The 20,580-nt window shown below is 32.8% G+C and overlaps 1 protein-coding gene across 5 annotated transcripts in view; it reads right to left on the reverse strand.

Annotated features, from left to right (window-relative positions):
- Agmo (alkylglycerol monooxygenase) overlaps nucleotides 1-20,580 on the reverse strand; it is a 337,598-nt gene that overhangs the window by 176,113 nt on the left and 140,905 nt on the right. For 4 of the 5 annotated variants that reach the window (XM_046463535.2, XM_046463530.2, XM_046463532.2 and 1 more), the window contains exons 7-8: nucleotides 14,151-14,167; nucleotides 13,049-13,144 (exon numbers count right to left, since the gene is read on the reverse strand). In XM_046463535.2, coding sequence (XP_046319491.1) covers nucleotides 13,049-13,144; nucleotides 14,151-14,167 — 113 coding nt within the window. The remainder of the gene's footprint in view (nucleotides 1-13,048; nucleotides 13,145-14,150; nucleotides 14,168-20,580) is intronic. The other variant, XM_046463531.2, reaches the window with a different exon arrangement.

The raw sequence follows: 20,580 nt of genomic DNA on the forward strand, positions 1-20,580 counted from the left end.
TATTTATGACAAAAATGTAAGTACAAACATTTAAACACACATAGATAATACAATGTAGTTATTAGTAATTGACACTAAAAATAGTATTAGTAATAAGTATTATTTAAATGATTTCACAGATATTATATATATTTTTTAAATTTTACATAAATACTTTTAAGGTATTTATGTAACCTCTCTAAAAGAGGTTAGAGAAAGTGCCTAATGTTACAGCTCGTTAATAGGAGATCTGTGATTTAAAGCCTGATAAGCAATTCTTTCCTGTACACTGTACAAGTGTACAAATAAGTTTTAAGAGAGTGCAAGAATGTCCTATTATCCATCAAGCCAAAAACAAAACAGCATTCAGCAGCACAGATCCAGACAATATGGGATATATAGACACTCTAGCTCTAAAAGATAAAATTAGTAACACAGGATTTCAGAGGAGGGGGAAAAATTGCTGATCAGGCTTTTAATCACAGATTTTCTATTAACTAGCTATAACATTAGGCACTTTATAAAACCTGTATATACTTGTTTCCCCCACTTCAAATGGGGACAAGTGTTATCAATATGTAAACACAGTCATCCCTAGGTATCTGTGGGGAATTGGTTTCAGTACTTTCCTTTGCAAATACTCAAATATGTGGATTCTCAAGGACTTTATTTAAAATGGCATACTATTTTCAAATAATCTATACATATCTTTCTATACTAAATTTCTAAAATCACCTAGGGATTTCTTATAGTACTTAATGTAGTGTAAGTGCTATGTAAACAGTTGTGATTCTGAATTATAGAGGGCATGCTGACAAGAAAAGTAAGTCTGTAAATGTTCAGTTTGAAAATAATATTTTTCAAAATATTTTTGATACTTGGACTTTTGAATCATGAATGTAGAACCTAAGAATACAGAGGGATCACTGTGTGTGTAAAATACTTAGTACAAGGACTTATACATGGACTGAGCTATGTAGGTGTTTGCTTTTAATAAGGGAAAGAGCTTATGAAGTGAAGGAATTGAGATGGATCTAGTTTATGTTCTAGTCTAACCATCAGAATGGTGCTTGACACAAAGAAAGTTTTAAAAAATGCTGTTAGTATTATTTGATATAACTATATTTTTAAATAGATAACTTGATTATTATATGTAGTGTACTATGCATCTCTAGACATCATTATGACTATTTATGTGCTTTTTTGTGACACAATTTTAATGTGATCTATATTTTAATATAAATTATTAACATAAAAAGGTGAAGTTCAGCAAAGAATAAAAATTAATGGAATGTAGATCAGGAGATATAGGTGTGCTGTCATTGAATACAGTTTATGAAGAACATAAAATGCAAGACATTTTTAATTTATTCAATAAGCAGCAGAACATTATCAAAGGATTTGCGTCAGCACTGGCATCTAAAAATAGGTAAGATTTTTAAAGGGAACAATAGGAGTGGACAAAGGATATGTAGTTGTTTGGTACAGGTGGGACTAAAACTGAGCTGTCTTAATCAATGGCCTTGATTTTTTCACTGTACCATATTGATTCTTCATAAATTCTGCTGCAATTCATTGTGGTACACTGTTAAGGTCTGTAAACAAGTCAGGATGGCGCCTGGCATTTTGCCAGGGGGAGTGGTTTGTGAAGTAATGCCAGCGAGCCATTAAGTGTGGAGATTCCTTATTGGTTGACTGCTGTATCTAGTTTATGTTAATTAAGATAAGCTATGTGTAATGTATATATACCTCTCCTGTCCTACAATAAACGGCTCCCACTCCTGCTGTATCAATGTACACAAGTTGTTTGTCACCCCCCAGTTATTTTGCTGGGAACACAACAGGATAAATGTATTGCTAAGAGAGTAAGTGTGCAAGAGGAGTAAAGCTCAAAAGTCATCTCTGAAGCCAGCTATTGTCATATTAAGTAAATCACAGAATATCAATATTCTTAGCTTTAAAATGATGGTGTTTGCTTACAGATTTTGATGAATATAAAACTTCAATTTTCTGAAAGTTTTTCTATTACATTTCAGAAAAAAACTATCTGCAGTATGAGTGACTATATATACCATTAATTTAAAGGCCCATTATTAAGACACTGTGAACTTAAATTCATTCTTTTAACCTATTAAGGTTTAATTCACCTTTAGTGTTTCAAATTATTCTGTGGAAATTCAGTGAAATTTTTCTACTTGGCTCATATTGGATGGTTAACATGGTGGGTATTTTATGACAATGTTAAGACCTAAGTGTGCTGTCTCAAGGGAAGCTGCAGAGTGTAAGGAATGACAACAAGGCATCTGGAGTTTGAATACTCTTCCTGCAGGAAAACTCCATTATGACACTTACTAATTGTGCATCCCAGGGCAGGTTACTTAGTATAATGGACTTAAGGTAATATTACTACCCATTCCAAAGAGTTTTTATAAAGATGTAAGGAGGTGACATTTGTTGAAATACTTAAGGTACTCCCTGAAAAATGTGAGTGCTAGGCAAGTATATGCTGCATAAAATAAAATAGACAAATACAAATGGCATCTCATGAAATATTTCTTGAGACATGTCAGACAATGACAACTATATATAACAGAATTCTTGACATAAGATGATTGCAACTTTTTGCTAAACTTCAGACCTGGTTTTGGTTTCAGATTTTTGGTTTTGTATATTCCTCAATATCCACAACTTTTCCTTCATGCAGAATATTATAGCTTATTATTCTACCATTTTATCCTTTTTGTTCATAATATATACATGACTAGGAATGCCACAGAGACTGAATAAATGTCTGAAGGATATAATTGAAGTATTTAATTTGTCAAATTTCGTAGTTCCTATATTAATCAATTTCTGAATTAGGAAAAATACTAAACATTGCACTCATTATCATAATCTCACACTCTTATATTTACATATGCATTTTTCTCAAGTAAATTTGCACATTGATTAATTATTTTGAGTTTTAAGACTTTGTTTATTATATTGGTTAATTCCTATTAAAATATAGGCTATATTCCAATTATATCACAAAATGTGTGTAAATTATCATGATTGTGGCTAGAAATGGTTTATAATTTGCATACAACAAAATAGACATCTAGTTTTCAAAAAGAACAATGCTGAAAACATTTGTTTGTACTTTCTATGTGTTAAGAACTATTCTAATTGTTAGACTAGAACATAAACCATCATCTTTAATCCTCAATGCTATATATTATGATTCTTTATTTTACATATTAGGAAACTGAGGTACAGGAAGGTAAAGTAAAACTCAAAGTGCATATTTAGAATAGCAGATAAAATCAGGATTTCAACTCAGGAAAATTAACATCAGAAACCACAAAGGAAAGAATACTGTTTACATTATAAAAATGGTATTGTTATTTGTAGTTAATCTTGATTAAAAAAAACACTCAGGGAACTAATTGTGTGCTTCTAATATTCAAATTTAAGTTTTCATAATCATAATATGTAAAATATTCCCATGTCTCACCTATCTTTACACAAAGTAAATATTTGTTAATGAAAAATATATGCTGACGTAATAAATTCAATACATCTCCCACCTACACAAGGGACAAAATAACCATGTTTCTTACAAAATACCTATTTTTCTCTGCCACTGTAAGTTAAAATTCATATCACAAATATTTATTTTTTTCAATAGAGTAATAAAATAGTAAAATAAAATGAAGCATCTACTTAAACACAAACCTTTACACATGACAAAGTTTTAAGTAGACTATAAGGTTTCAGAGAGTAGATATACACTTCCAAAGATTAGGAAACTGTAATTTTGGGGAAAAGGGCAGTAATCAAAATGCTGTATTGGTTGTGTCCTTAGGACTCATTTTTCCTACATTTCTGCCCAAGCTGCTACCACCCTATGATTTTTGCTGCTTCTAATAGAGTAATATTTTAAAATTTGTATTTGTTCAAATTAGTTATACATGACAGTAGAATGTATTTTAACACATCATATATGAATGGAATATAACTTCTCATTCTGGTTGTACAGGATGTAGAATCTCATTGGTTGTATAATCATATATGTACATAGGGTAATAATGTCCAATTCACTCTACTATCTTTCCTACCCCTTTACTCCCTCCCCTCCCTTCACTCCCCTCTACCTAATCCAAAGAATCTCTTGTTTTTTCCTAGTCTCCTCCCTTATTGTGAATTAGTGTCTTACCAGAGAAAACATTTAGCCTTTGTTTTTTTTTTTTTTTAGGATTGGCTTATTTCTCCTAGTATGTCATTGTCCAGCTCCATCCATTTACCTGCAAATGTCTTAATTTCATTCTTCTTTAAAGCTGAGTAGTATTCCATTGTTTATCCATAAATTTGTTGAAGAGCATCTAGGTTGGTTCAGTACTTTGGCTATTGTGAATTGAGGTTCTATAAACATTGATGTGGCTGTGTCACTGCAGTATGCTGATTTTAAATCCTTTGGGTATAAACCAAGAAGTGGGATTCCACATAGCATCCCTGTAGTTCTATATTTTAGTTTTTACTGTTTAAGTCTCTCATAAATATATTCCCAGATAAAATATCTGGCTGTACTTATTGCTTGACTACGGAGTGCTGAAGAATTTGTTTTCCTCATAACTTAGCAACTAGGTCACTACATGGGCAGTGTGCCTTGCAGATAGAGTTCTCACAGTAAGATCCTATTAGAATGCTTAAGACATGTCAGACTGCAAGAAGGGGAGGCAAACTCAAAGAGTGCCAGTTTTACTAGATTAGGAGCCAGACCTCGAAGTTTGTGAGTATGAAAGTGACTGGAAATTGAAAGAGGAAATCTCAGAAAGGAAATAGACACACAAAGGGAGCCACAATAACTGCATAAGAATCTCCTTCCAGCCTTGGCTGGCTCTTGCATAGGACTTGACACTGAGGAACTTGATGGAAAGCAAGGAAGGTGAAAAGCCAAAGAAACCCTGAGCAGGAATTTTGACTGCTGCCTCAGGCCAGCAAGAAAGAGAATTTAGAGTTTAAATTCAAATGAGAGGGACTTTGTAAACAACTCAGGAATTTCATTAAGAAAGAAAGAAAAGAAAAAGAAACAGGTCTTGCCCTAATATTCTAGACAGGGATAAGGACATCTTAGGACTAAAAACAATGACAAAAGGCACAACTCCAGACACAATCTAAATTAAAGTTTCCAAAATACAGAATAGCTAGCCAATTATTTCAACACCTCTTAGAATAAAAAATTTAAAGAAGTGATCAGAGGACCATAAGAGAATCTAGAATCTCTATAATAAATGTGTCATAAATTTAGCATATAATGAAAATAAATTACTAGACATACAAAGAAAAAGGTAAATGTAATACATATCAAGTAACAAAAAAGTAAAAAAAAAAAAAAACAGTTGATTGAAATAAATCTGAACATAACCCAAATATTGGAATCAGCAAGAATGTAAAAATAGCTATATAATTAAAACTTAGAGGAAAAGATAGTTGTAACGAGTGACAGAGAATTTCAGAGAAATAAAAACCATTAATATATAAACTGAAATTCTACAATTTAAAAAAGTATCTAATGTGAAAATTATACTAAACATGCCTAGTAGCAGATTGGAGAGAGCAGGTAAAGGAAAAATAAATTTGAAGGTAAGTTGATGCTTTCAAAAATGAATATGAGAAAACATAAAATTTTAAAAATTAACAGCATTCTTGGTCTCTGAGGCAATATAAAGAAGCCTCAAAATATTAATGTCTGAAGACAAAGAAAGAGAAAGGTACACAAATAATGTTTAAGGAAATAATGACCAGGTTTTTGTTCCCAAATTTGCCTTAAAAAGTACATAGCTATGCAGTCTAATCTATTTGATGTACGAAAAAATACATATGAAACATCATAGTCAAACTAAGCAAAGTCAAAAGTGAAAAGAAAAATCATAAACAGCTAAGAGGGAAAAGACATATCACATATAGAATCACAATAAGAAGAATATCAATTGAATTATCTGATACTAAGAAAATATCCAAAAGTGAAGAAAAAAATGGAGATCTCTTTAAAAAAATACAATTTGAATAAATTTGTCGGTACAAACCTCCATTAGAAAAAAATGGCAAAGACTAATTCTTTTTTTGTTTGTTTCTTTAAAAATAATCAATTTATTAAATTTAGAATAATAAAAATATTTTGAAATTTATACCATATGAGAATTTGTCATGGAAGAACAATAGCCAAAAGTTTGAGAGGGCTTTAATAGAATTATGCTTTAAGACCATCACATTTATGATAAGTGGTATTTATATCAATTTAAGATAGAATGTCTGCTAAATCACCAGAAATACAACACCTACTCAATGCACACATATATGTGCATGTACACACACACACAAGCAAATCAGTAGAAGATGCCTATATCTTTCTATAATCACTTTGACCTTATACTATAGCTCCTCAACAGAGCAATAATAAAAAGAAACTAGTGACATATATACAGAAAAGAAAAAAATAAAATTATTTTTTGTTAAGAGTATAATAATTTTTATTTGTTCTAATTAGCTATACATGACAGCAGAATGCATTTTATTTCATTGTACACAAATGGAGCACAACTTTTCATTTCTCTAGTTGTACACAATTTTGCATCACTTATGCAATCATACATTTACCTAGGGTAATGATGTCTTTCTCATTCCACCATCTTTCGTACCCCCTCCCCTTTTTCCAATACAAAGTTCCTCCATTCTTCCCATTCTCTCTCCCCCCATTATGGATCAGCATTCACTTATAGAGAGAACATTCAACCTTTGTTTTTTTTTGGAATTGGCTTACTTCGCTTAGCATGATATTCTCCAACTCCATCCATTTATGTGCAAATGCCATAATTTTATTCTCTTTTAATGCTAAGTAATATTCCATTGTGTATATACACTACAGTTTCTTTATCCATTCATCAGAGATATTGGTTTGAAGGGCATCTAGGTTGGTTCCACAGTTTAGCTATTGTGAATTGAACTGCTATAAACATTGAAGTGTCTGAGTCACTATATTATGCTGATTTAAAGTCCTTTGGGTATAGACCAAGGATAGAGATAGTTGGGTCAAATGGTGGTTCCAGTCCAGTTTTTCTAAGGAAGCTTCATACTGCTTTCCAGATTTGTCGCACCAATTTGCAGTTTCACCAGCAATGTCTGAGTGTACCTTTTCCCCTACATCCCCACCAACACTTTTTGTTGCTTGTATTCTTGATAATTGCCATTCTGACTGGAGGGAGATAAAATCTTAGAATAGTTTTGATTTGCATTTCTCTACTTATTAGACAGGTTGAACATCTTTTTCATATATTTGTTAATCGATTGTATATCTTCTACTGAGAGATGTCTGTTCAGTGCCTTAGCCCATTTTTTGATAGGGTTGTTTTTTTGGTGATAAATTTTTTGAGTTCTTTATGTATCCTGGAAATTAGTGCTCTACCTGATGTGCATGTAGTAAAGATGTTCTCCCACTCTGTGGGTTCTCTCTTCATACTATTGATCATTGCCTTTGCTGAGAAAACGCTTTTTAGTTTAAATCCATCCAATTTATTGATTCTTGATTTTATTTCTTGTGCTTTAGGATTCCGGGTAAGGAAGTCAGGACCTAATCCAACTTGATGAAGATTTGGGCCTACTTTTCTTCTATTAGGTGCAAGGTCTCCGGTCTAACTTATAGATCCTTGATCCACTTTGAGTTGAGTTTTGTTCATGGTGAGAGATAAGGCCTTAATTTCATTTTGCTCATATGGATTTCCAGTTTTCCCAGAACCATTTGTTGAAGAGGCTATCTTTTCTCCAGTGTATGTTTTTGGCACCTTTGTCTAGTACAAGAAAACACTATTTTTTGTGGGGTTTTTTTTTCTGTTTCTTCTATTCTGTACCACTGGTCTACACGTGTATTTTGGTGCCAGTACGATGTTGTTTTTGTTACTATAGCTCTGTAGTATAGTTTAAGGTTTGATATGATGCCTCCTGCTTCACTCTTCTTGCTAAGGAGTGCTTTGGCTATTCTGGGTTTCTTATATTTTCCAAATGTATTTCATAATCGCTTTTTCTATTTCTATGAGGAATGTTGTTGGAATTTAATTGAATTGCATTGAATTGTATAACAGTTTTGGTAGTATGGCTATTTGACAATATTAATTCTGCCTATCCATGAAGATGACAGACTTTTTTTTCATCTTCTAAGGTCTTCTTCAATTTCTTTCTTTACTGTCCTGTAGTTTTCATTGTAGAGGTCTTTCACCTCTTTTGTTAGATTCATCCCCAAGTATTTTATTTTATTGAGGCTATTGTGAATGGAGTAGTTTTCTTAATTTCTCTTTCAGTGGGTTTATCACTGATGTATAGAAATGCATTTTATTTAAGGGTATTGATGTTACTTTGCTGAATTCATTTATTAACTATAGAAGTTTTCTGGTGGAATTTTCTGGATCCTCTAAGTAAAAAATCATGTAATCAGCAAATATGATAGTTTGAGTTCTCCTTTTCCTATTCCCATCCCTTTAATTTCTTTCACCTGTCTAATTGCTCTGGCTAGAATTTCAAGGACTATACTGAATAGGAGTAGTGAAAGAGGCATCCCTGTCTTGTTCCAGTTCTTAGAAGGAATGGTTCTATTGTTTTCTCCATTTAGAATGATGTTGGCCTTGGGCTTAGCATAGATAGCTTTTACAATGTTGATGTATGTTCCTACTATCTCTAGTTTTTCCAATATTGTAAACATGAAAGGGTGTTGTATTTTTTTCAAATGCTTGTTATGCATCTATTTGAATGATCATATGATTTTTATCTTTTTGTCTACTGATGTGATGAATTATATGTATTGATTTCTGTATGTTGAACCAACCTTGCATCCCTGAGATAAACACCACTTAATCATGGTGCACTATCTTTTTAAGATGTTTTTGTATGTGATTTGCCAGATTTTTATTGAGAATTTTTACATCTTTCTTCATCAGAGATATTGGTTTGAAGTTTTGTTTCCTTGATGTGTCTTTTTCTCGCTTAGGTATCAGGGTAATACTAGCCTCATAGAATGAGTTTGGAAGTGTTTCCTCCTTTTCTACTTCGTGAAATAGTTATAGGAGTACTGGTATTAAGTATTCCTTGAAGGTCTTGTGGAACTCAGCTAAGAATCCATTAGGTCCTGGGCTTTTCTTGGTTGGTAGGCTTTTGATGGCATCTTCTATTTCATTGCTTGAAATTGATCTGTTTAAATTGTATATGTCCTTCTATTTCTGTTTGAAAGAGTATAAAATGTTGCAAGAAGAAAATTCTATTGGATTGTAAGCAAATTATTTTATAAACTGTATAACTTATTTAAATAAATAATATAATAATTATATTATATTATAAATAATATAACAATTATAAACAATATGATAACTCTGCTATAAATTATAGTAATAAATAAAATAAGGGATTGATATAAAGGAAAACAAATCAATGAAAGAGAGTAAAATGAAAAAAAAAAAAAGATACTACCATACATGGTTACTTTCTTTTCAACAAACACACCAAAGCCATCCAATGAACAAAACTATCTCCAAATAAATGTGTCTGGAGCAAGTGGATATACACATAGAAATAACTAATCTTGTTCCCTACCATATTCTCTATATAAAGATAATTACAAGTATGTCACAGACCTATAGGTGAATTCCAAGTATATCATAGGCCTAAAGGTAAAATTCAAAACTTTAAAGTTTCAAAAAATATTCTAGGAGAATATCTTTCAGAGTTTGACACAGTTAAAATTTCTTAGAAAAATTTTTTTTAAAAAAAAGAAAAAAAATAAGAAATTAAAATTTTTCTAAATTCAGTATTTCTGTTCATCAAATTTACAGCTGCTCAGTATCATTATTAAAGAAATAACAACATACAGAGATCACATTTTACCCAAAGTATAATGGTTAAATTCATATTAATGTCTTACTCTGATTTTTATCTCTTAGCGATCCCCAAAAAAAACCCTCCTACAGGAAGAGAAATGGCTACCCTATGTCTTTCTAAAGGCATTTTATGTATATCTGAATATGCAAAATATATAACTTTATGTCTTTTAGCATAAATATTAGCACATAATATACATAACACATACTATATACTTTGATTTATTTGGTATTCTATTCATATCAATATACAGAGATTATTCATTACATTTCTTTTTTTTTTTAGAGAGAGAGAGAGAATTTTTAATATTTATTTTTTAGTTTTCGGTGGACACAACATCTTTGTTTGTATGTGTGCTGAAGATTGAACCCGGACCACACGCATGCCAGGCATTCGCGCTACCACTTGAGCCACATCCCCAGCCCTATTCATTATATTTCTAATATTTGCATAGTGTTACATTTAGGGGTTTCAGTTTAGTATTATAAAAATCATCAAATAATTTGACTCAAATCTTCAATACTAAAGTTTTAAATAATTTTGTTTGTTATAACATTTTTGTACTCAAGTATCATGTGATATATACATGAAAAAAATAGTAAATTTATGATCAAAGGTAGCAGTTAATGTTAGTAATATTACTGCACCATGTAAAATCAGCTAGCACCCAAATAATGAAAAATATCTAAAACTCTAAAAATGTTGTAGTTACTAAGTTAAAAATATATATTAGATAAAAGTTTCTTTTATTGAACTCAGCAAATTCATAAGAAGTTACACACACTTTAGATCAACGAACAATCTACAAACAAAATGTCTTCACAAAAATTAAGCAAGAGAATATAATTTAAAGCAAAATGTTTTGTAACTTTCAAAAAACAATATGTGACTAAGAATCTGTTGTGTCTTCATTAAAGTACCCTAAGAGTAAACAGAAAATTTCAATGAACTATTCAATTTGTTTAATGACCCATTTTTTTTTCTTCCTATAAACAATTTTTTAAAAACATGATTTAAAATTGTTTTTATTTTTCCTTCCTCTCATCTTAACTGGGTTGATTGAAAGGAAAAACATTTTTCTTCTTCACTTTTAGAAAATCCATACCACCTTAAGACTAGTTTACCCTGAGAGTGAGAACTGATCTTCATGAAGGGAAAGAACTGAGAGTCACTTAGGATAGCACAAATTGCATTGGCCAACACTGTCTCATCTATAGCTCACACATGTCATTTCTGTGCCTGGTCAGCTATATCCAGGATGCCTGATCTTAAACAGTGTGCAAGTAACTCAGCGGGGTTAATACTTTTTCCAGTCATAAAGTGGATATTTTCCTACACTGAAGGTTATTGTTTTCAGTCTCCATTTTTATTTCCTAATATGGGTATTAGCATTATATGAAAAAGTCCAGCAAACACATGTTAAAAATATTTTAAAAAAAAATAGTTTAATCTTCTCCTTACTCCAGTTCTTCCAGTTCTGTATTCCATTTACCCAAAGCAGCCACTATGAAAAATATCTTGATTCTAACCCCTGGAGAATTATTCTATTATTTGTAAACAAATGGTGGTATATTATGTACAATAAACTAGTGACATCACACAGTTGTGAAAAAAAATTTCAGAAATGTATCCACAGCTAATAACTTGATTTTTGAGGATCCAAACCATCACTTCCATAAAGTGTCTTCATGCCTCTCAGGCCAGTCCAGCTGTTGTAATTACACATGGCAAAGTACTTTCAAAACTAAGAAGTAGAGCACAAGGGAGAGATTCTAAGGCACTGCTTTTGAACTGGAAAGGAAGCCACCTGGAGGTTCATTCTGAGCTTAAAAGAAAGAATTTTCACCACTGGCTTTTCCTCACTCTCAGTTTCCCACTTCAGGGAATGGAACTGAAATCCTATTCAGGGACATTTCTAAGAGACAGGAAAAAAAATGGAAGTTACTTAGGCACCATTGTTCTGTATCCAGACAAAAAGCTGACCAACACGTGGCACGACCTGGGGCAGAACTGCTATAAAAGTGTAATTCTCCTTTAACCCCTCCATGTAAATCATCAGAAAGTTTCCATCCACTGATTTAAACAAATTTGGTCCTTGACCTCTAGAGTCAGAATTGGCCTCAACAACTCTTTCAGATGGTTGTAGTATTGACTGTTTGATGTGTGTCAACTATCATAAAACACAATAGTATTTCATGAGCGATCTTCAAAAAATGCAACATATGTTCGAAGTCAGGGTAACAGTCTCTTTATTCCAAGCAAATCAGTAGCAAGAAATATTGCAGATTAATGAAATAATGCTCTTTGTTGTATCAAGATTTGACATCTTATGCAGCTGTGATATGTGATATTTTTCAACCAATTGCAACACCTGTCAATGTGCTTCCTATCGTAACTTCAAAAGGCTTCCAATAAATACCAAATGCTTGAAAGGGTTCTCGAGTGTATAAGTAGGAATTTTTCTGGGTCTGTGATTTTTGATACTTAACAACAAGATCAGTACAATAGTTCATAAACCAAACAGTTGCTTAATGATCTATCTGCAAACATTCAAGTCTGACAAATTGAAATACCCCAGAAGAAACAAAAAATTCTATTTGTTTAATTTTTTAGAAGACAAATAAAGCCTTAACAATATATTGAATGCCTTTAAATAAAACCTAAACTATATAATTAAAATAATATTTTCCAAAAAAAAGTATTTTTCTAATTTGCATAAATATTAATTTTTTCCAAGGAGTTTTCAAGAAGTTTCTACTGATATATCTATATAGATGTCTCTAGATTTTTTAGTATATGAATATATATAAATATATATCTATATAAAATGTATAAAAATTTATATCTCCAAACTGAAATAAATTTTAACATCTCTTAGTAATATTTAATAAACTGCAATACAGGTAGATATTGTATTGAATATAGTATTAAAATGTTTTGGTACTTAATAGTTCAAAAATTGTTTTATTTAATCAAGACCAACTGGCCTCATTGCTTCTTATAAACTTTGCAATATATATTCAGAAAAAAGGAATAAAAATGAACAGATGTTTCTCCTTAAAGAAGGCAGACAAAGATTTTTCTTACACAATAAATCAGCTTCTAGTGGATTTCCAGGACATTACTTCAGGCTATTTAGATATAAAACTTAAGGGGTAAAAAAAGTTACCTCAGTATGGATCCAAAATTGGTAAAGTAGATTGAACTGAAGATGAACAGCATATACAGAGGGTGGTATGAAGAGGGCCATGGGAGAGTAGAAAATCTTAAAGACAAAAATTAAAAATAAAAAAAAAATTACATACAGTATTTCTCAGCATAGGATTTATCAATGGTTCAATATTCTAAATATACATTTCTTTAGAAAATATACCTTTTTCTATATATTTTCTTATTATATTTGCATTGTGGCATCAATTTTTCACATTGTGATAAAGTTGCAGACAAATAGTAGCTAAATCCACTAACCTTCTATTTTTGCATTTAAGGTTGTTTAGTAAAAATGCCATATGTTGTGTATATTATTTGCTTAACCTTGAAAAGCTAGATGTGTTTCCTGCACATAAAGAAATTTCTTATACACATAAAATCTTACCTTATGTAAGTAAAAAAATTGTAGAAACATGTGCTTTTGTACCTTTGACAACCCCTAAATTCTGTGTTATCTGGCATTTTTAATAATAAAATGAGATACAATAAACAAAAGTGTCTTTGAATAAAGAAAGGATATAATATATTTTTCATTTTAAATATTTTTTATGTAACTGATTAAAGGTATCATAATTTCTAATACTTGGAAGTCATTAAGGTAGGAGGTAATATGTGGTGGCACAGTGGAAACAAATTCTGAAGTCCATATTTCCTAACGGATGGAATGCCTCTGCCTTGGAAAAACAAAATCTTTTGCTTAAACCACAGAACTGTTTAGAATCAACTAAAAAGCGCGATCTACTGTGTTCTCCTAATGACTTTGATCCCCAAGAATGGTTTCATGTTGGTAGAAAACATTTTATTAAATGAAAAAAAAATGAACAACCAAAGAAGAATAAGAAGAATCTTACATGCACTTTATATTTCTGATATGAGAGTCCACATTTCTAAAAGGCCAGATATATTAAAAACATTTCTTCTAAACATTACAACTTGATTTCTAAATTATGCACTTGAAATTAGATATTTACATAAAATCTTCTAGCTTCTGATTCTAAACTTAAGTCATGAAAAATATGAACTATTGGACTGGGGTTGTGATTCAGTAGTAGAACACTTGCCTGGCACATGTGAGGAACTTGGTTGGATCCCAGAACCACATAAAAACAAAACAAAATAAGATAAAAGTCATTGTTTTCATCTTTAACTAAAACAATACTAAAAAAAATCAACTATTATCACAAGCAAGGTCAGTTTAATTATTTATAAATGGGTTCCTGATAAATAGAATAAAGTGGTAAGCAAATAAAGAATATAGGACCCTTACTCAAGAGATCATCTTTTAAGCTGTGGTTCCACTGTAGACTCTCTTTTTTATATTCAAAATTTTCTTAAGCTTCTCCAGGACTCAATTTTCTCAGACTAGTGGAGTAGTAGAACACCATTTGAAATCTAATTATCCTTGGGGTTCCAAAAGATCTATGTCTTTATGACTTTTATAATATATTATAATAGGTTAATAATAACCATTGTTTACAACACATTTATGGCCTATGACAAAGGGATAATCTGGAAACTACTCTTTAGTATATGAGAAAAAATGTAAAACAAATTATTTGGGTGCTTAATGAATAGTTCTGTTTTTTTTTTAAATAGTAAATGGCAGATTAATCAGATTAATACTTATAGTTAATTATAATTTTTCAAATTCTGGGGAATAGTCCCATGAAATATTAACAGCAGTTATGGAAAAAGCAGTTCTACAGTTAAGAGGTAAAATGGTGGATTAAACAGGTGAAGTTTCTTTACAAAGAATTTTGAGAGCCTTTACCACACCTGTTAGCCCATGGAATAATTTCTTGATGAATTTCCCAAAGGATTAGATTTCCTAAAAACTCATTTTATGAAACAATATCCTAAACCTTACCAATCAGTAAATATAATGATGAACTGAATTGGAAAAATGAGTTCACCAGGCATTAAAAAACAATCACACTTTTAATAAGTAAGAGTATAGATTGTCAATAAGTCACATTCATTGAGTTATAATTTTTGGGATTAATATAATGTTACAAAAAAACCTAATTATACAATCAAGATCATAATTTTTTAAGATTCAAAGGAGTTTAGTAAACGTAGACCAATTAGGAGAATTCTCACATATCGTTTTTGTTATTGTTGTTTGTTCTTTCACTTTTAAGGTCTGGGAATCAAATCCTGGGTCTCCCATGTGCTAAGCAAGGACTCTACCACCAAGGGATATCCCCAGCCTACTTATCTTCTTTTCCACCTCAAATCTTAGCACTCCCAAATTGTCTATAGCCTTTAAAACCAATGAAAACTCCATTTCCATCATAAATCCTTGGTTGTACTAACTTGACTTAAGAAAAATTTTTCTTCCTCAAACTGAGTTTAGTAACAGTAACTGGGCCAAGGGACAGTATACTGTTTACCAAATATATCCATTCTTACCATTCACACCTATGGCATTCTGAGGCCAAGGCTCTTTAGCCCTATTATACTGTTTGCCCTGAGTTATTCTCTTACCTTAGACAGAAAACATATATAATAGGGTCATAAAGATGGAATAACCCAGACAGATCTGTACGTGTGAGGAAAACATGTGAGTAAGCCTAGAGGTGTCCCTTGTCTAACAGAAAGTAAGCAGATTTTATCCATTAGGAGTGAAGCAAGCACACCTGAGGTAATATCAGGGTGCCAGGAATCACATGGCCTGTAGGGGGCACTATAAGTATTTCAGCCTTGTTGAAGGTGTTGGAGATAGGGTAGCAAGAGACTGGATTGGATTCTGCTATTTTGGGGCAGATCCCAGGAAGTTCAGAAACCCTGAAACCATTACAATAATTTGCATTGTTCTAAAGAAATTATCCATCACTCTTATTGATTAGGGAGTTTCCAATGTGTCGTGACTCACTATAGAAAAAAAAAAGAAAGAAAGAAAAAGAAAAAGAATTTAGAAAGTGACTAAATCAAGAGGGAAGGCTTTTATTACCATTCTAAGTAATGGACATAAGGAAACAGTTAACATTCATCTTGTTAAACATGTAAGAAAAAAACAAATATAAAAATATGTTTGGAGCCTATTTCAAAAGCCCAGTAGAAAATGATGTGTTTTTAATCACATCAGCAACTATTTAATCATAGGAGTAGAGGGTGATAAAGAGGTATAAGACCATATCCAGATTTCTGGCTTGCAAACCACCAGAATCTAGGTGAGAGGTCTAGAAGTGATTCTCCCTCAGAGTATTCACAGTGAACAGGAGGAATAGCTAATGAAGGTCAGATTGGGGAATGTTGTGTTGAGATATACCCCCAGGAAGCTACGGAGTGAGCAGTTGGAACTGTGAGTGTGGAATCAAATATCAAGGAATCAGAAATTATCTGGGTTAAGCTTGCTGATGTGGTACCATGTAAATATCAATTGTATTCAAACTAATGAAGGTATCCACAGTGAGAAGATAACAGCCAAATGTGTAACTCCATGAGCACTTAGAAATAAGAGAGGAAGCAAATTAGGCTAAAAAAAGGACAGTTACGAAGATAGAAAAGATTACTTGGTGTCATTAGACACAAATGAGAAATTCTTACAATGGAGAGAAGATTCCCAATAAGTGTCTAAATAATAAAAGAATTTTTAAAAATTACACTGGATTTTCAGGTGTGATTAGAACAGCAGTAGACTTGAAATCCAAACCTCAGTAAGTATAAGAATAACCCAGAGGATGTGGGAGATAATACAACAGAGGGAGAGATCATCACTTGCTTATCTTTTCCCTGAGAAAAAGAAAGAAGAAACCTAGAAATATTCCTAGAATAAAACAATGAATGATGAAGGACATTTTGTATATTATGTTCTAAAATATGAGAGACATGAATATATTTATAGCTTGATATGAAAGACACCATTGAGAGGAAAAGAGACAAATGTGCTGGTGGGACTGCAAATTGGTGCAGCCAATATGGAAAGCAGTATGGAGATGTCTTGGAAAATTGGGAATGGAATCATTGTTTGACCCAGCTATCCCTCTCCTCGGTCTATACCCAAAGGACTTAAAAACAGCATACTACAGGGACACAGCCACATCAATGATAATAGCAGCACAATTTACAATAGCTAAACTGTGGAACCAACCTAGATGTCCTTCAGTAGATGAATGGATTAAAAAAATGTGGCATATATACACAGTGGAATATTACTTAGCAATAAAAGAGAATAAAATCATGGTATTTGCAGGTAAATGGATAGAGTTAGAGAAGATAATGCTAAGTGAAGTTAGCAAATCCAAAAAAAAAACAAATGCCGAATGTTTTCTTTGATATAAGGAGGCTGATTCATAGTGGGATAGGGAGCAGGAGATGAACTCTAGATAGGGCAGAGGGATTGGAGGGGAAGGGAGGGAACATGGGGTTATTAATAATGGTGGAATGTGATGATTATTATTATCCAAAGTACAGGTATGAAGACATGAATTGGTGTGAATATACTTGGTATACAACCAGAGATATGAAAAAATGTGCTCTACGTGTGTAATAAGAATTGCAATGCATTCTGCCGTCATATATAAATAAATAAATTGGTAAAATTGGAAAAAAAAAAAAAAGAATAGCTTATTGGACAAAATCCAAGAGAGGCAACCAGAGTCAGGTCACCAACCTACAAATTAGACTTGCTGAAGAGAGGTGAACATTTTCTCTAAAATGAGAGGTAAGAAAAGCATGTTCACCTGTGAATTCGCGAGTCTTAATTGAAGACAGGTGAAAAGAAAGTAGAGCCAGGGAACACTGGAAAAACTCACACTTCTCTGTGAAGTTTTAAATATGTTCCTCAGGCAGCAGTGGAGAAGAGATGTTGAGGGGGCTGTGAAATTCTAGAAAGGCTTTTCCAAGGCAGAGAAAAGAAAATAGAGTGGCCTCATGTTGAGCAGTCTCATGTTGCTGGCTTGGAAGGCAGTGTGGAGTTGCTGTGTCTGGAAGCCATACGTGGAAGGGCACCAACCTGGCCAGTGCTGGAGGATGTCCCCAGCACTCAGCAGTCTGGGGATGGGAGGGAAGATTGTGGATGGCACAGTCCTTCATGCACTGGGGACTTCAAGGCAGATTAGCAGAGAATGCAGGACAGGCTTGCCAGGGTCATGGGAATTAAGCATATTAATTTGTCTGAGGCAGGAAGTAGAGCCAGAAGGAGATGACAAACTGGGAGAAAAGGCAGACTTTTAGAGAAGAGAGTCTTTCACAAATACACTGCAAAAAGCAAAATGGTTGAAGTTTAAGGGTATAATTAGTTTGAAAGAAAAACAATTTTTTGAGCTCCAGGATTCTTTGTCTACTTTAAGTAGTTGAATCAACTTTTGTAGTGTCTCTACCTCTGGGATTCTCAATTATTTTTAAAACATTGTTTCACAGAAAAAAAAAAATTTAAATTTTCCTTCAGACTTGAGACACTGATTGAAGAATCAAGTGATAAGTCCCACCTTCTTTAATCTATGATTTTTAATGACAAAGAACCAGATTCTTGAATTATAGAGAGTACTGATCTCTATCCTTAGAATATACCTACTTATATTTTACGTGTTTGGAATTCTTAGTCATTATCTTAAAGGAACCTAGGCCTATGTTCCTGGACCCATGCCTCTTCTCTTACCTACTTCCCCTTTACACAATCCACCTTCTCATGTGTTATGGCCATAATCATACCACTATGGGTGGCATTATGTCTTCCCCAAAAGATATGTGAGGCCTTAGCATCTAGTAGCTCAGAATGTGGACTTTTATGGAAATAGCATCTTTACAGTAGTAATCAAGTTAAAATGAAGAAACTTGGTGGATCCCAATCCAGTATGACTGTTGTCTTACAAAAAGGGGAAATGTAAATATGGAGATAGACATACAGGGAGAATGTCAAGGGAACATAAAGGTGGGAACCACAGTGATGCATCTACAAGGCAAGGAATGCCACATGCTGCCTGCAGAACACCAGAATCCAGGTGGGAGGACTGAACTGCTGCTCCTTCACAGTCTGAGCAGAGAACTGGCCCTGCTGACAGCTTGATTTCAGACTTCCAACCTCCAAAACTGTAAGACAATACATTGCTGCTCTAAGCCACCAGTTTTTGGTCCTATGTTCCTGAAGCCCTCAGAGAGTTAACACACATACCACACATGTACTTTGTTCCTCATTAAGTTTATCATATTTGTCCATAGTTTTGTGGTTTTGGTTGTGTGTGTGTGTGTGTGTGTGTGTGTCTTTGTGTACCAGGGATTGAACTCAGGGGCACTCAACCACTGAGCCCCATCCCCAGCCCTATTTTGTATTTTATTTAGAGACTGAGTTGCTTAATGCCTCACTGTTGCTAAGGCTGGCTTTGAACTCGCGATCCTCCTGCCTCAGTCTCCAGAACTGCTGGGATTACAGGTGTATGCCACCATGTCCAGCCATAGTTTTGTGTTTCTATAGATATTGTCCCTCTACCTTTAATGTTTCATTTACAGTACCTATGGCAAAATTTTACCAATCTTACAGATCTGACTAACCATTATTTCTTCTGTGAAGCTTCACTGGACACAGAGCCTTCTCAGTAGCTTAACAGTTTGTAACCACAGCTATATATTTACCTGATTCCCTCCGAGGAAAGCAATCACCTTGAGAATACGAATTCATACTTTATATCCTCAAGTGGATGAACTTCTTCAATCAAAAATAACATGTAAAGGAAGTAGAATTTTTAGCCACTTGTAAAATGTTTAAATGTGACAAAAAAAATAATGCTACCTCAAGTACAACTATTGTTTCATTTTATTCGCCCTACACTGAAAAGATTGCAAATGACTATCAGATTTCTGTAAAGAAAGACACTGATAATTAGAGAATGAATAGTATTAGTCCTACACTTTAGATGACTTGATAAGCTACAGAATAATTCCATTTTCCTGATGTGTGCTAGATTTGAGGCTCTGAAATTCTTTACTTCATGGGGGCTCAAGGTCTGCTTTCATTTTAAAAAGAAGACTTATGAGAATTTTATCCTCAGCACATTCAAGTGCATTACATCAAAATTGTTAGTTTTTTGCATATTTATATAATCAATCACATTTGTCTTTAAATAACTCCAACTGCAGCAACTGAAAAACACTTTGTTTATGTAGTTTGGCAGAGAGTGCAATGTAATAAGAAGATCTGAGATTTCACAGAGGTTCCTCTGTATTCTTATATGTAATATAAAAATAATATCATACATGAGAAATATACTTGATATATTTTGCAGAATTTCCACACTCATTATTTAAGGTGCTATTCAAAATAACCATATGAGAAGTCAGAGCAAATATTAATAGCCCCATTTCATGCATAAAATCATCAACACTCAAATGATTGATTGGCTCAGAGTGGCAAAGCTAGTTAACAACAGGACTAGGGCTGGGATCCAGATTTCTTTATTTCTAGTCAATTTCTCTCTACTATTTCCTAAAAGTAATGAAGGTTTTTTAAAAATTAGTATCCTCGCCATGGGCAGTGATGCAAACCTGTAATCT

Source organism: Marmota monax, unplaced genomic scaffold (genome assembly GCF_021218885.2).
Source record: "Marmota monax isolate L192 unplaced genomic scaffold, Marmota_monax_Labrador192_F-V1.1 WCK01_AAM20220418_F8-fsc00057, whole genome shotgun sequence".
NCBI lineage: Eukaryota > Metazoa > Chordata > Mammalia > Rodentia > Sciuridae > Marmota > Marmota monax.